The sequence below is a fragment of the Taudactylus pleione genome, unplaced genomic scaffold, assembly GCF_031769625.1.
Source record: "Taudactylus pleione unplaced genomic scaffold, aTauple2 ptg000694l, whole genome shotgun sequence".
NCBI classification, from domain to species: domain Eukaryota; kingdom Metazoa; phylum Chordata; class Amphibia; order Anura; family Myobatrachidae; genus Taudactylus; species Taudactylus pleione.
Genome location: NW_028285096.1, coordinates 77,501 through 91,693, shown reverse-complemented (window position 1 = coordinate 91,693; position 14,193 = coordinate 77,501). Strand labels below are relative to the sequence as shown.

The following is a 14,193-nucleotide window of genomic DNA, read 5'->3' as shown; positions in this document are numbered from 1 at the left end:
CTGTGTGTGATGCTGCGACTCTCAGTCATAGTCCTGCCACCTGTGTGTGATGCCGCCTGTGTGTGATGCTTCTCAGTCATAGCCCTGCCGCCTGTGTGTGATGCCGCCTGTGTGTGATGCTGCGACTCTCAGTCATAGTCCTGCCGCCTGTGTGTGATGCCGCATGTGTGATGCCGCCTGTGCGTGATGCTGCGACTCTCAGTCATAGTCCTGCCACCTGTGTGTGATGTCACCTATGTGTGATGCCGCCTGTGCGTGATGCTGCGACTCTGTCATAGTCCTGCCACCTATGTGTGATGCCGCCTGTGTGTGATGCTTCTCAGTCATAGCCCTGCCGCCTGTGTGTGATGCCACCTATGTGTGATGCCGCCTGTGTGTGATGCTTCTCAGTCATAGCCCTGCCGCCTGTGTGTGATGCTGCGACTCTGTCATAGCCCTGCCGCCTGTGTGTGATGCCGCCTGTGTGTGATGCTTCTCAGTCATAGCCCTGCCGCCTGTGTGTGATGCCGCCTGTGTGTGATGCCGCCTGTGTGTGATGCTTCTCAGTCATAGCCCTGCCGCCTGTGTGTGATGCCACCTATGTGTGATGCCGCCTGTGTGTGATGCTTCTCAGTCATAGTCCTGCCACCTATGTGTGATGCTGCCTGTGTGTGATGCTTCTCAGTCATAGCCCTGCCGCCTGTGTGTGATGCCACCTATGCGTGATGCCGCCTGTGCGTGATGCTGCGACTCTCAGTCATAGCCCTGCCGCATGTGTGTGATGCTGCGACTCTGTCATAGCCCTGCCGCCTGTGTGTGATGCCGCCTGTGTGTGATGCTTCTCAGTCATAGCCCTGCCGCCTGTGTGATGCTGCGACTCTCAGTCATAGCCCTGCCGCCTGTGTGTGATGCCGCCTGTGTGTGATGCCGCCTGTGTGTGATGCTTCTCAGTCATAGTCCTGCCACCTGTGTGTGATGCCGCCTGTGTGTGATGCCACCTATGCGTGATGCCGCCTGTGAGTGATGCCGCGACTCTCAGTCATAGTCCTGCCACCTGTGTGTGATGCCGCCTGTGCGTGATGCCGCGACTCTCAGTCATAGCCCTGCCGCCTCTGCATAGCACTGTGGGGGGACGGGAGAACGGCGCCTTACAGTGGTCCCTGCATCTTATAGTGTGTGTGTAAATAGTCTGCAGCCACTGACCTGCTGACTGCAGAGTAAAGGAGACCACATAAGGCTCCCGAGCAAAGACATCTGGCCTGGATGGGTCATTATCCGCATAGTTGTATTTGTCCCTCACTGAGATCTTGTCTGATCTGAGGGAAAAAGAGGAAAAATGTTAAGAAATTGGAAGGAACATTATTATTATTATTATAATTTATTTATATGGTTTCAGTTATTCTCAGTGCTGTACATAGGGCTAAGACATACAACAAGTTGCATAGGTACAACCTAATGCAGACATTTAAGCTGAGACACCTGACAGACCCGGCGACCTAACGATTGGTAAAGCATCAGTCAGTTGGATGGTTGGAGGAAAGTCTGTCTAAGAGCCGTATTCATTACGGATCGCAACTGCGAATGCAATATCGATTATGCTCGCAGTCTCACTGCGCTAGAATGCTAATCCATTGCAATAGCTATGACATTGCAGCACACATAAGGACGCCCACCTTACCTTACACACATCCGTAATACTTAGCAAGACTGAGACACCATCAGTAACATGGAGTACTATCACATCCTCACACACACTTACACAGGCTCTGACCTTACTCAGGAATTACTAACCTCATCACACACAGTGATTACACAAGACTGAGACACCATCAGTAACATGGAGTACCATCACATCCTCACACACACTTACACAGGCTCTGACCTTACTCAGGAATTACTAACCTCATCACACACAGTGATTACACAAGACTGAGACACTATCAGTAACATGGAGTACCATCACATCCTCACACACACTTACACAGGCTCTGACCTTACTCAGGAATTACTAACCTCATCACACACAGTGATTACACAAGACTGAGAAACCATCAGTAACATGGAGTACCATCACATCCTCACACACACTTACACAGGCTCTGACCTTACTCAGGAATTACTAACCTCATCACACAGTGATTACACAAGACTGAGAGACCATCAGTAACATGGAGTACCATCACAGCCTCACACACACTTACACAGGCTCTGACCTTACTCAGGAATTACTAACCTCATCACACGCAGTGATTACACAAGACTGAGACACCATCAGTAACATGGAGTACCATCACAGCCTCACACACACTTACACAGGCTCTGACCTTACTCAGGAATTACTAACCTCATCACACGCAGTGAGTACTCAGACTGCGTATGGCATCGCAGTGGATAATTTATGCACGCCCATGCAACAGCGTTCAAATGAGCTGACACGCCTGTGTTTCACCGACCCCCCCCTCCGTCACCACCCCCAAACGGTACTTCCTGTCAATCACTCTGCGATGGGTCTGTGTAGTGATCGCAGTCCCATTTGCAGTGCAGTGTTCGCACATGCGTACTGCGATGCATACGCAGAACGAAAAAAAATCAGCCGATTGCGTGTGTAATGGGAGTTGCGATCCTTGTTGAATCAGGCCCTATGTATGGCCAACTAAAACAGTGCTCCACCAACCTAACCAACTTCTCCATCAGACCAGCCAACTTCTCCCCAACTTGTGATGTCACAGACGTAGGTGGCCAGGTTCTGCCTACTGCTGCAGGTTTTCAATACATATTTGTCGTTTTTAATTATTTTATTGACCATAAAACACAAAGGGGTCTATTTATCAAGCAAACTGAGGATGCTCCACCTGCCTGTATACACAGAGAGATGCGGCAGGTATATACATACACAGATGCGGCTGACACACTGACGTGCATTACATACATACAGACAGACTGACGTGCATTACATACATACAGACCGACTGACGTGCATTACATACAGACCGACTGATGTGCATTACATACAGACAGACTGATGTGCATTACATACAGACAGACTGATGTGCATTACATACAGACAGACTGATGTGCATTACATACAGACAGACATACTGATGTGCATTTGGACTTTTTTGAAGTTCAAATTAGATCTTGCACTCTGAGGTCCCTGGATGGTTCCATAATACATGCCGAGTCCTATAAAAGTTAGGTATGGAATCTCCACCCATTACACCTCATTACTCTGTAATACATCATGTAATATTTGTGATTATAGTCACATATTACGCCTAGCTCGTACTAAGAAGGACACCAATCAGTCATTCTATAACAGCAGCCTATCCGTCATCTGAATGTCTGCATGGTCATGTAAGTCTGAGCCCACCATCCACAAATGGAGATTAACAACGCCAACTCTCTGCAGGTGCAATGCCTAATTGGTTTGTGAATGACTGATACTTTGGAGAAGTGAATATGTGATGATTATACTGTCAGTGTACCAGACTGGTGTGTTTTATTGTAGGGAAGTCACTAACATCATATCATGGCACTCACTTGTACAAAAACACGTATTGTTCGGTGTATGACTTTCGGCCAAGTGGTGGACTGCTCACGGCCAGGAACAGGTCCTGCGGGCTATAAGGAAAAAGACAAGATTAAAGAGATCGACACCTTCTCAAACTCTTCAAATCTTTTACCCCTTCCACTTCCATTCCCATAGCCTCTTCCTGATCCTCTTCCACTCCCTATACCCCCCTCTTCCTCAACTTCTTCCACTTCCTATACCCCCCTCTTCCTCAATTTCTTCCAATCCCTATACCCCCCTCTTCCTGATCCTCTTCCACTCCCTATACCCCCCCTCCTCCTGATCCTCTTCCACTCCCTATACCCCCCCTCTTCCTCAACTTCTTCCACTCCCTATACCCCCCCTCTTCCTCAACTTCTTCCACTCCCTATAACCCCCTCTTTCACTCCCTATACCCCCCTCTTCCTGATCCTATTCCACTTCCTATACCCCCCCTCTTCCTCAATTTCTTCCACTCCCTATACCCCCCTCTTCCTGATCCTCTTCCACTCCCTATACCCCCCCTCTTCCTGATCCTATTCCACTTCCTATACCCCCCCTCTTCCTCAATTTCTTCCACTCCCTATACCCCCCTCTTCCTGATCCTCTTCCACTCCCTATATCCCCCCTCTTCCTGATCCTCTTCCACTCCCTATACCCCCCCTCTTCCTCAACTTCTTCCACTCCCTATACCCCCCCCTCTTCCTCAACTTCTTCCACTCCCTATAACCCCCTCTTTCACTCCCTATACCCCCCCTCTTTCACTCCCTATACCCCCCCTCTTCCTGATCCTATTCCACTTCCTATACCCCCCCTCTTCCTCAATTTCTTCCACTCCCTATACCCCCCTCTTCCTGATCCTCTTCCACTCCCTATACCCCCCCCTCTTCCTGATCCTATTCCACTTCCTATACCCCCCCTCTTCCTCAATTTCTTCCACTCCCTATACCCCCCCTCTTCCTGATCCTATTCCACTTCCTATACCCCCCCTCTTCCTCAATTTCTTCCACTCCCTATACCCTCCTCTTCCTGATCCTCTTCCACTCCCTATACCCCCCCTCTTCCTGATCCTCTTCCACTCCCTATACCCCCCCCTCTTCCTCAACTTCTTCCACTTCCTATACCCCCCCTCTTCCTCAACTTCTTCCACTTCCTATACCCCCCTCTTCCTCAACTTCTTCCACTTCCTATACCCCCCCTCTTCCTCAACTTCTTCCACTTCCTATACCCCCCTCTTCCTCAACTTCTTCCACTTCCTATACCCCCCTCTTCCTCCACTTCCTATACCCCCCTCTTCCTCAACTTCTTCCACTTCCTATACCCCCCTCTTCCTCAACTTCTTCCACTTCCTATACCCCCCTCTTCCTCAACTTCTTCCACTTCCTATACCCCCCTCTTACTCAACTTCTTCCACTTCCTATACCCCCCTCTTCCTCAACTTCTTCCACTTCCTATACCCCCCTCTTCCTCAACTTCTTCCACTCCCTATACCCTCCTCTTGCTCAACTTCTTCCACTTCCTATACCCCCCTCTTCCTCAACTTCTTCCACTTCCTATACCCCCCTCTTCCTCAACTTCTTCCACTTCCTATACCCCCCTCTTACTCAACTTCTTCCACTCCCTATACCCTCCTCTTGCTCAACTTCTTCCACTTCCTATATACCCCTCTTCCTCAACTTCTTCCACTCCCTATAACCCCCTCTTCCACTCCCTATACCCCCCTCTTCCACTTCCTATACCCCCCTCTTCCTCAACTTCTTCCACTTCCTATACCCCCCCTATTCCTCAACTTCTTCCACTCCCTATAACCCTCCTTCATGAACCTCTCACTCCCTATAACCCTCCTTCATGAAACTTTCACTCTCTATAACCCCCATCTGAACCCTACAACATCCCTTTCATGTCCTCCTTTACCCTCTATAATCCCCTTTCCTGAATCTCTACAACATCCCTTCCCGATCCTCCTTCACTCCCTATAACTCACATTCACTCTCTATTACCACCTTCCGTAACCTTTCACTCCATATAACTCGCTACCTCAACCTCTTACGCTCACTGTTTCTCCCTTCCTGATGATCTTCCACTCCATATAACCTCCCTTCCATTTTCCAGTTCCTGAAAACTCTTGAACCTCTTCCACTCTCTATAGCCCCCTCTTCCACTTTCTGAACTTCTTTCACACTATAACCAGTCCTTCCTTAACTTTTTCCACACTCCATATCCGCCCTTCCTGAACCTCCTCCAATCCCTACAACCCACCTTCCTGAACCCTTTCCACTCCCAATAACCCTCCTTCATGAACCCCTTTCTTTCCCTAAAACCCACCTACCTAAATCTTTCACTTCCTATAACCTACTTTAGGAATCTTTCCCACTCCCTATAACCCCCTTCTTGAATCTCTTCCAATCCTTATAACCCCTCTTCCTGAACCTCTTCCACAACCTGTAACTACTCCTTCATCAAACTCTTCCACCTCATTTGCTCCCTATACCTTATCACCTGTTCAAGGCTCCCAGGAGTTTGGATAATGCGAGTCCCTTGGGATCCTGAACCTCTTGGAGAAGGCAAATGTCACATCGCTGCACAATCTGGAGTGACAGAGGATTTATGAAAAGTGGATTCCAAAAAATGTTTAAGAAAAATTAAGACAAAAAACTAAGTTTTCATAAAAAAGTTCTTAAAACTATAATTTGTCAAGTAAAAGGACAGTAAACTCAGTCATGTTTAGGAACCTATCATTTATGCTTGCTGCCATAAATTGTACTGTCCTGTGCACACAGTGGTGGCAGACATTTTATTGGCTTAGCCCAGTGCTTCTCAGACTCAGGGGGTGATTCAGCTTAGGAGGGAATTGCAAAGCTGCTTTGTACGATACAAAGAAAGAAACAAAGATAACCTATAGAGTGAAGACTAGCTGAGATTCATCTGTATACCCCCATGTTTGGGATTGTCCTCCCATTTATTATACGTCTATCAGATCATCTCCTAATTTGTACTTTCCCCATTTCTTACCGTCACCAGAATGTTTAGAACTTCATCATTGGCGACCTTCTTCTCTCCAAAGTGTTGGGCATTGAATGCGCAGATTCTGAAGGGCCACACACAGGGCCAAAGCACATGGAAGAGGAGAAGGTGGAAGCAGTGTGACATTTCTCAGACTCTGTAATGATAAAACACAGTTGTCCAGATGTGAAACTAAGTTCAGTTCATCTCATTGTGACGAGTGGAAGTTTACAAGTACTTTTATGTCATCATCTGGGGAGAACATTAGCTATGTCCACTATAGAGCAAAGCAACCACAATGTCTGGGTCTGGTCACCCAGATACAGGGGAGATACCATACAACATTTACTTGCAGGAACTGAGTTAATTTAAGGGCCTGATGCTGAGCGCTCGCAAGCGGGTCGATGGTGCCCTAATGCGCACGACGGAGGGAGCTCCGTCGTGCGCATGCGCGAGACCCGCATAGCGACAGCCAAGCTGTCGCTATGGGTCTCGCACCAAAGGGGGCATGCTGTCGATGGTGAGTGACAGCACGCCCCCTTTGGTGGGCGTGCCGGGGGCGTTGCTGCCCAGACGGAGGCGTTCCCATGGGAACGCCTTCCGTCTGGAGCCGGCCCCACTGACATCACAAGTGATGTCAGTGGGAGTGCTTTTGGCTCTGATAGAGCCAAAAGCACTCCTGGGCTTGCGGCAGTGAGACCCTACCGCAGGGTCTCGTCGCAAGCCCGATGGTCGCGATGGTCTTGACCATCGCGACCATCTTTTTGGCCGCTCGCATAAGCTGTGGGTGGTCACCCACAGCTATGCGAGCGGCCAGGAGGCCGCTACAATTTTAGGTAGGAGGGACCTGATTCAGAGCGAGCGCTCTGGTCAGAGCGTCCGGCTCTGAAAGGCCCTGAGTCCTGATTTTTGGTGTCAGAAATAGGCAGTACTCACATGATTTTACTGATTGGGCAATAGGTTGTTTTAACCTGGTCTTTTGTTCTACCATGCTGGCAGATATTCAAAACTGGCACTAAGCCCGTGTCATTACTACCGCTAACCCTCTGCCTGGGCACATCCACATGGAAGACTGGCACTAAGCCTGTGTCATTACTACCGTTAAACCTCTGCCTGGGCACATCCACATGGAAGAATGTAACATGAGAAATGCATAGATACATCGGGATGGGTATGGGATGCCGGCGCTCTATATCCCGGCGGTCAGAATCCCGACGCCAGCATGCCTTCACACTAAACCTAACCCTCCCCTCCTTTAGTGTCTTATACTGGCTAACTAGAGGTCCCAGCAAGCCTCCTCCGCATGCTGGTACTTGGAGAACCACAAAATATTGGAAGATTTATAGACTTACCACTATACACCACAACACATTTACCACCTGTGCCACCACAATGCCCGGGCTCTACCACTATACACTACAACATTACACACACACCTCCTGTGCCACCACAATGCCCGGGCTCTACCACTATACACTACATTACACACTTACCTCCTGTGCCACCACAATGCCCGGGCTCTACCACTATACACTACAACATTACACACTTACCTCCTGTGCCACCACAATGCCCGGGCTCTACCACGATATACTACAACATTACACACTTACCTCCTGTGCCACCACAATGCCCGGGCTCTACACTATACACTACAACATTACACACTTACCTCCTGTGCCACCACAATGCCCGGGCTCTACCACTATATACTACAACATTACACACTTACCTCCTGTGCCACCACAATGCCCAGGCTCTACACTATACACTACAACATTACACACTTACCTTCTGTGCCACCACATTGCCTGGGCTCTACCACTATACACTACAACATTACACACTTACCTCCTGTGCCACCACAATGCCTGGGCTCTACCACTATACACTACAACATTACACACTTACCTCCTGTGCCACCACAATGCCTGGGCTCTACCACTATACACTACAACATTACACACTTACCTCCTGTGCCACTACAATGCCCGGGCTCTACCACGATATACTACAACATTACACACTTACCTCCTGTGCCACCACAATGCCCGGGCCCTACCACTATACACAGGTTTCTATGGGTGAAGCGATTCTGCCAAATTTACCAATATACGGAATACGATGCATTTCAGATATTGGCCCCCGCAGCTGAAGAGGACGTTAGCCGCTGTAGCCTATGGGCTACACCGAGAACTATTACCCGGCGGAGGGATCTGCTGGAACCCTCCCTGGCTATGGCAGATGTGCATGTGCTGTCCACGGGACTACGTATGCGCATCACCAACTGCACTGGCCGGCAGCTCGTGTCCCTGCATGTGCCGGATGATATATCCGGCCAATAGGATCGCTCTTTGCAATGAGATCATCGACGTTACTGGCAAACCCTGATCACATTGCAAACGCCATCAATGATAAATGCGCCCCTTAATATTTACTTTCACTTACACACTCAGCTGTCACCAACACACTAACTGCTGACTGATACACCTCTGTCACTAGCACACTCCCATATCACCAACACACTAACTGCTGACTGATACACGTCTGTCACTAGCACACTCCCATATCACACGTACACACTCAGCTGTCACCAACACACTAACTGCTGACTGATACACCTCTGTCACTAGCACACACTCAGCTGTCACCAACACACTAACTCCTGACTGATACACCTCTGTCACTAGCACACACTCAGCTGTCACCAACACACTAACTCCTGACTGATACACCTCTGTCACTAGCACACACTCAGCTGTCACCAACACACTAACTCCTGACTGATACACCTCTGTCACTAGCACACTCCCATATCACACGTACACACTCAGCTGTCACCAACACACTAACTGCTGACTGATACACCTCTGTCACTAGCACACACTCAGCTGTCACCAACACACTAACTCCTGACTGATACACCTCTGTCACTAGCACACACTCAGCTGTCACCAACACACTAACTGCTGACTGATACACCTCTGTCACTAGCACACACTCAGCTGTCACCAACACACTAACTCCTGACTGATACACCTCTGTCACTAGCACACACTCAGCTGTCACCAACACACTAACTCCTGACTGATACACCTCTGTCACTAGCACACACTCCCATATCACACGTACACACTCAGCTGTCACCAACACACTAACTGCTGACTGACACACCTCTGTCACTAGCACACACTCAGCTGTCACCAACACACTAACTCCTGACTGATACACCTCTGTCACTAGCACACACTCAGCTGTCACCAACACACTAACTCCTGACTGATACACCTCTGTCACTAGCACACACTCAGCTGTCACCAACACACTAACTCCTGACTGATACACGTCTGCCACTAGTACACACTCCCATATCACACGTACACACTAATTGTGCACCTAATCACTCTCCTTCCATTATCTCGCACAGCCAGTGCTCACACAGTCCCAGACTCGCACACATGGCTCCTGAGAATGGGGCTCATTCTGCAGCTTACATCAAACATTTCATTTCTGGCGGCATGGGAGGAGTGTGTCTCACATTAGCTGGACAACCCCTGGACACAATTAAGGTGAGTGCACTTGTTCCAGTAACATATAAAATATGAAATGAAAATGACCAATACAGATGTCAGAAAGTGCGCTACAGGGGCGAGGAACCTTTTACTACCGATAACCAAAACATCTCCAGAAAGTATAGAGAAAGAAAAAAAGCACTTCTGTCCCGCTGAGCTTACAGTGTAATAACTAGCAGGTATTACATGTCTAAGCATATGTTGATGTTCCTATAGAGTGCAATAGAAAGGAAAAGGTATAGTGACTGGCACCGAGTCGGTTTGGTGACCGTATCTTTGGTTCTATCCTATGGTGCAAACTCCAGAGCCAAGAGTGCGCCAGTACAGACTATGCGTTTCCACGTGCGGCTGATGGGTGGCACTGCATAGTAACCTAGGCTAAGATACGGCCGCTAATGTGATCGCAGCTGAGATTTTGTACGCAACGCAGCTGAGAAAATACGCTAATATATGCAAGGATCACCAGAGCATAAATACGCCCACTGCTGCCTTCTTACCTGCGTGCGACGACGCATACCTGCATAAATATCAGTAACAATCATCAGGACATCACGGGTATAGGGGGGAGAACAGAGCACACTGTCACCGGTTACTCTGCTGTATACAATCATCATGGCATCACGGGTACAGGGGGAGCACAGAGCACACTGTCACCGGTTACTGTGCTGTATACAATCATCATGGCATCACGGGTATAGGGGGGAGAACAGAGCACACTGTCACCGGTTACTCTGCTGTATACAATCATCATGGCATCACGGGTACAGGGGGAGCACAGAGCACATTGTCACCGGTTACTGTGCTGTATACAATCATGGCATCACGGGTACAGGGGGAGCACAGAGCACACTGTCACCGGTTACTGTGCTGTATACAATCATCACGGCATCACGGGTATAGGGGGGAGAACAGAGCACACTGTCACCAGTTACTGTGCTGTATACAATCATCACGGCATCACGGGTATAGGGGGGAGAACAGAGCACACTGTCACCAGTTACTGTGCTGTATACAATCATCACAGCATCACGGGTATAGGGGGGAGAACAGAGCACACTGTCACCGGTTACTGTGCTGTATACAATCATCATGGCATCATGTGATATAATACATTGTACCCGTGACTTCCATCCCTGTGATATAGTACATTGTACCCGTGACTTCCATCCCTGTGATATAATACATTGTACCCGTGACTTCCATCCCTGTGATATAATACATTGTACCCGTGACTTCCATCCCTGTGATATAATACATTGTACCCGTGACTTCCATCCCTGTGATATAATACATTGTACCCGTGACTTCCATCCCTGTGATATAATACATTGTACCCGTGACTTCCATCCCTGTGATATAGTACATTGTACCCGTGACTTCCATCCCTGTGATATAGTACATTGTACCCGTGACTTCCATCCCTGTGATATAATACATTGTACCCGTGACTTCCATCCCTGTGATATAATACATTGTACCCGTGACTTCCATCCCTGTGATATAGTACATTGTACCCGTGACTTCCATCCCTGTGATATAATACATTGTACCCGTGACTTCCATCCCTGTGATATAGTACATTGTACCCGTGACTTCCATCCCTGTGATATAGTACATTGTACCCGTGACTTCCATCCCTGTGATATAGTACATTGTACCCGTGACTTCCATCCCTGTGATATAGTACATTGTACCCGTGACTTCCATCCCTGTGATATAATACATTGTACCTGTGATTACACTGGGACTATCTCACAATCAGCTACAGCTTCCATGAACAGTCAAAGAACTGGATACAATGTGACAAGTTACAATGCTACAGTGAAAGACTGATGACAGGAAACCTTGCTATAGGCAGCACAGACACTGTGTAATATTACATAGGGGCTAATGCTCCATCACTTCCATAATCTCCAGCTCCCTCCACCCTTTCTAGAGTATAATACAGGGGAATGGGTACAGGATGCTCAGGATTGAAGTGGTCAGAATCCCAATGTATTACATCCAGCATACACAGGAGAGGTGGTACTGTGCAGCCGTCCATACATATAGTGTAACAGCAGACACAGAGAATTACACCCAGCATACACAGTAGGAGAGGTGGTACTGTGCAGCCGTCCATACATATAGTGTAACAGCAGACACAGAGAATTACATACAGCATACACAGTAGGAGAGGTGGTACTGTGCAGCCGTCCATACATATAGTGTAACAGCAGACACAGAGAATTACACCCAGCATACACAGTAGGAGAGGTGGTACTGTGCAGCCGTCCATACATATAGTGTAACAGCAGACACAGAGAATTACATACAGCATACACAGTAGGAGAGGTGGTACTGTGCAGCCGTCCATACATATAGTGTAACAGCAGACACAGAGAATTACACCCAGCATACACAGTAGGAGAGGAGGTACTGTGCTGCCATCCATACATATAGTGTAACAGCAGACACAGAATTACACACAGCATACACAGTAGGAGAGGTGGTACTGTGCAGCCATCCATACATATAGTGTAACAGCAGACACAGAGAATTACACCCAGCATACAAAGTAGGAGAGGTGGTACTGTGCAGCCATCCATACATATAGTGTAACAGCAGACACAGAGAATTACACCCAGCATACACAGTAGGAGAGGTGGTACTGTGCAGCAGTCCATACATATAGTGTAACAGCAGACACAGAATTACACCCAGCATACACAGTAGGAGAGGTGGTACTGTGCTGCCATCCATACATATAGTGTAACAGCAGACACAGAATTACACCCAGCATACACAATAGGAGAGGTGGTACTGTGCAGCCATCCATACATATAGTGTAACAGCAGACACAGAGAATTACACACAGCATACACAGTAGGAGAGGTGGTACTGTGCAGCCATCCATACATATAGTGTAACAGCAGACACAGAGAATTACACACAGCATACACAGTAGGAGAGGTGGTACTGTGCAGCCGCCCATACATATAGTGTAACGGCAGACACAGAGAATTACACCCAGCATACACAGTAGGAGAGGTGGTACTGTGCAGCAGTCCATACATATAGTGTAACAGCAGACACAGAATTACACCCAGCATACACAGTAGGAGAGGTGGTACTGTGCTGCCATCCATACATATAGTGTAACGGCAGACACAGAATTACATACAGCATACACAGTAGGAGAGGTGGTACTGTGCAGCCGTTCATACATATAGTGAAACGGCAGACACAGAGAATTACATACAGCATACACAGTAGGAGAGGTGGTACTGTTCAGCCATCCATACATATAGTGTAACGGCAGACACAGAGAATTACATACAGCATACACAGTAGGAGAGGTGGTACTGTGCAGCCGCCCATACATATAGTGTAACGGCAGACACAGAGAATTACATACAGCATACACAGTAGGAGAGGTGGTACTGTGCAGCCGCCCATACATATAGTGTAACGGCAGACACAGAGAATTACATACAGCATACACAGTAGGAGAGGTGGTACTGTGCAGCCGCCCATACATATAGTGTAACAGCAGACACAGAGAATTACATACAGCATACACAGTAGGAGAGGTGGTACTGTGCAGCCGCCCATACATATAGTGTAACGGCAGACACAGAGAATTACATACAGCATACACAGTAGGAGAGGTGGTACTGTTCAGCCATCCATACATATAGTGTAACGGCAGACACAGAGAATTACATACAGCATACACAGTAGGAGAGATGGTACTGTGCAGCCGCCCATACATATAGTGTAACGGCAGACACAGAGAATTACATACAGCATACACAGTAGGAGAGGTGGTACTGTGCAGCCGCCCATACATATAGTGTAACGGCAGACACAGAGAATTACATACAGCATACACAGTAGGAGAGGTGGTACTGTGCAGCCGCCCATACATATAGTGTAACAGCAGACACAGAGAATTACATACAGCATACACAGTAGGAGAGGTGGTACTGTGCAGCCGCCCATACATATAGTGTAACGGCAGACACAGAGAATTACATACAGCATACACAGTAGGAGAGGTGGTACTGTTCAGCCATCCATACATATAGTGTAACGGCAGACACAGAA

General features: G+C 48.1%; 1 protein-coding gene and 1 pseudogene across 2 annotated transcripts in view; one reads left to right on the top strand and one right to left on the bottom strand.

Moving 5' to 3' along the window:
• LOC148477740 (deoxyribonuclease-1-like 1) overlaps positions 1-14,193 on the bottom strand; it is a 37,052-nt gene that overhangs the window by 21,525 nt on the left and 1,334 nt on the right. For both annotated transcript variants that reach the window (XM_088456263.1, XM_088456262.1), the window contains exons 2-5: positions 6,542-6,689; positions 6,029-6,117; positions 3,520-3,600; positions 1,183-1,295 (exon numbers count right to left, since the gene is read on the bottom strand). In XM_088456263.1, coding sequence (XP_088312389.1) covers positions 1,183-1,295; positions 3,520-3,600; positions 6,029-6,117; positions 6,542-6,679 — 421 coding nt within the window. In that variant the 5' untranslated portion in view covers positions 6,680-6,689. The remainder of the gene's footprint in view (positions 1-1,182; positions 1,296-3,519; positions 3,601-6,028; positions 6,118-6,541; positions 6,690-14,193) is intronic.
• LOC148477738 (mitochondrial carnitine/acylcarnitine carrier protein-like) overlaps positions 9,991-14,193 on the top strand; it is a 26,748-nt pseudogene continuing 22,545 nt past the window's right edge.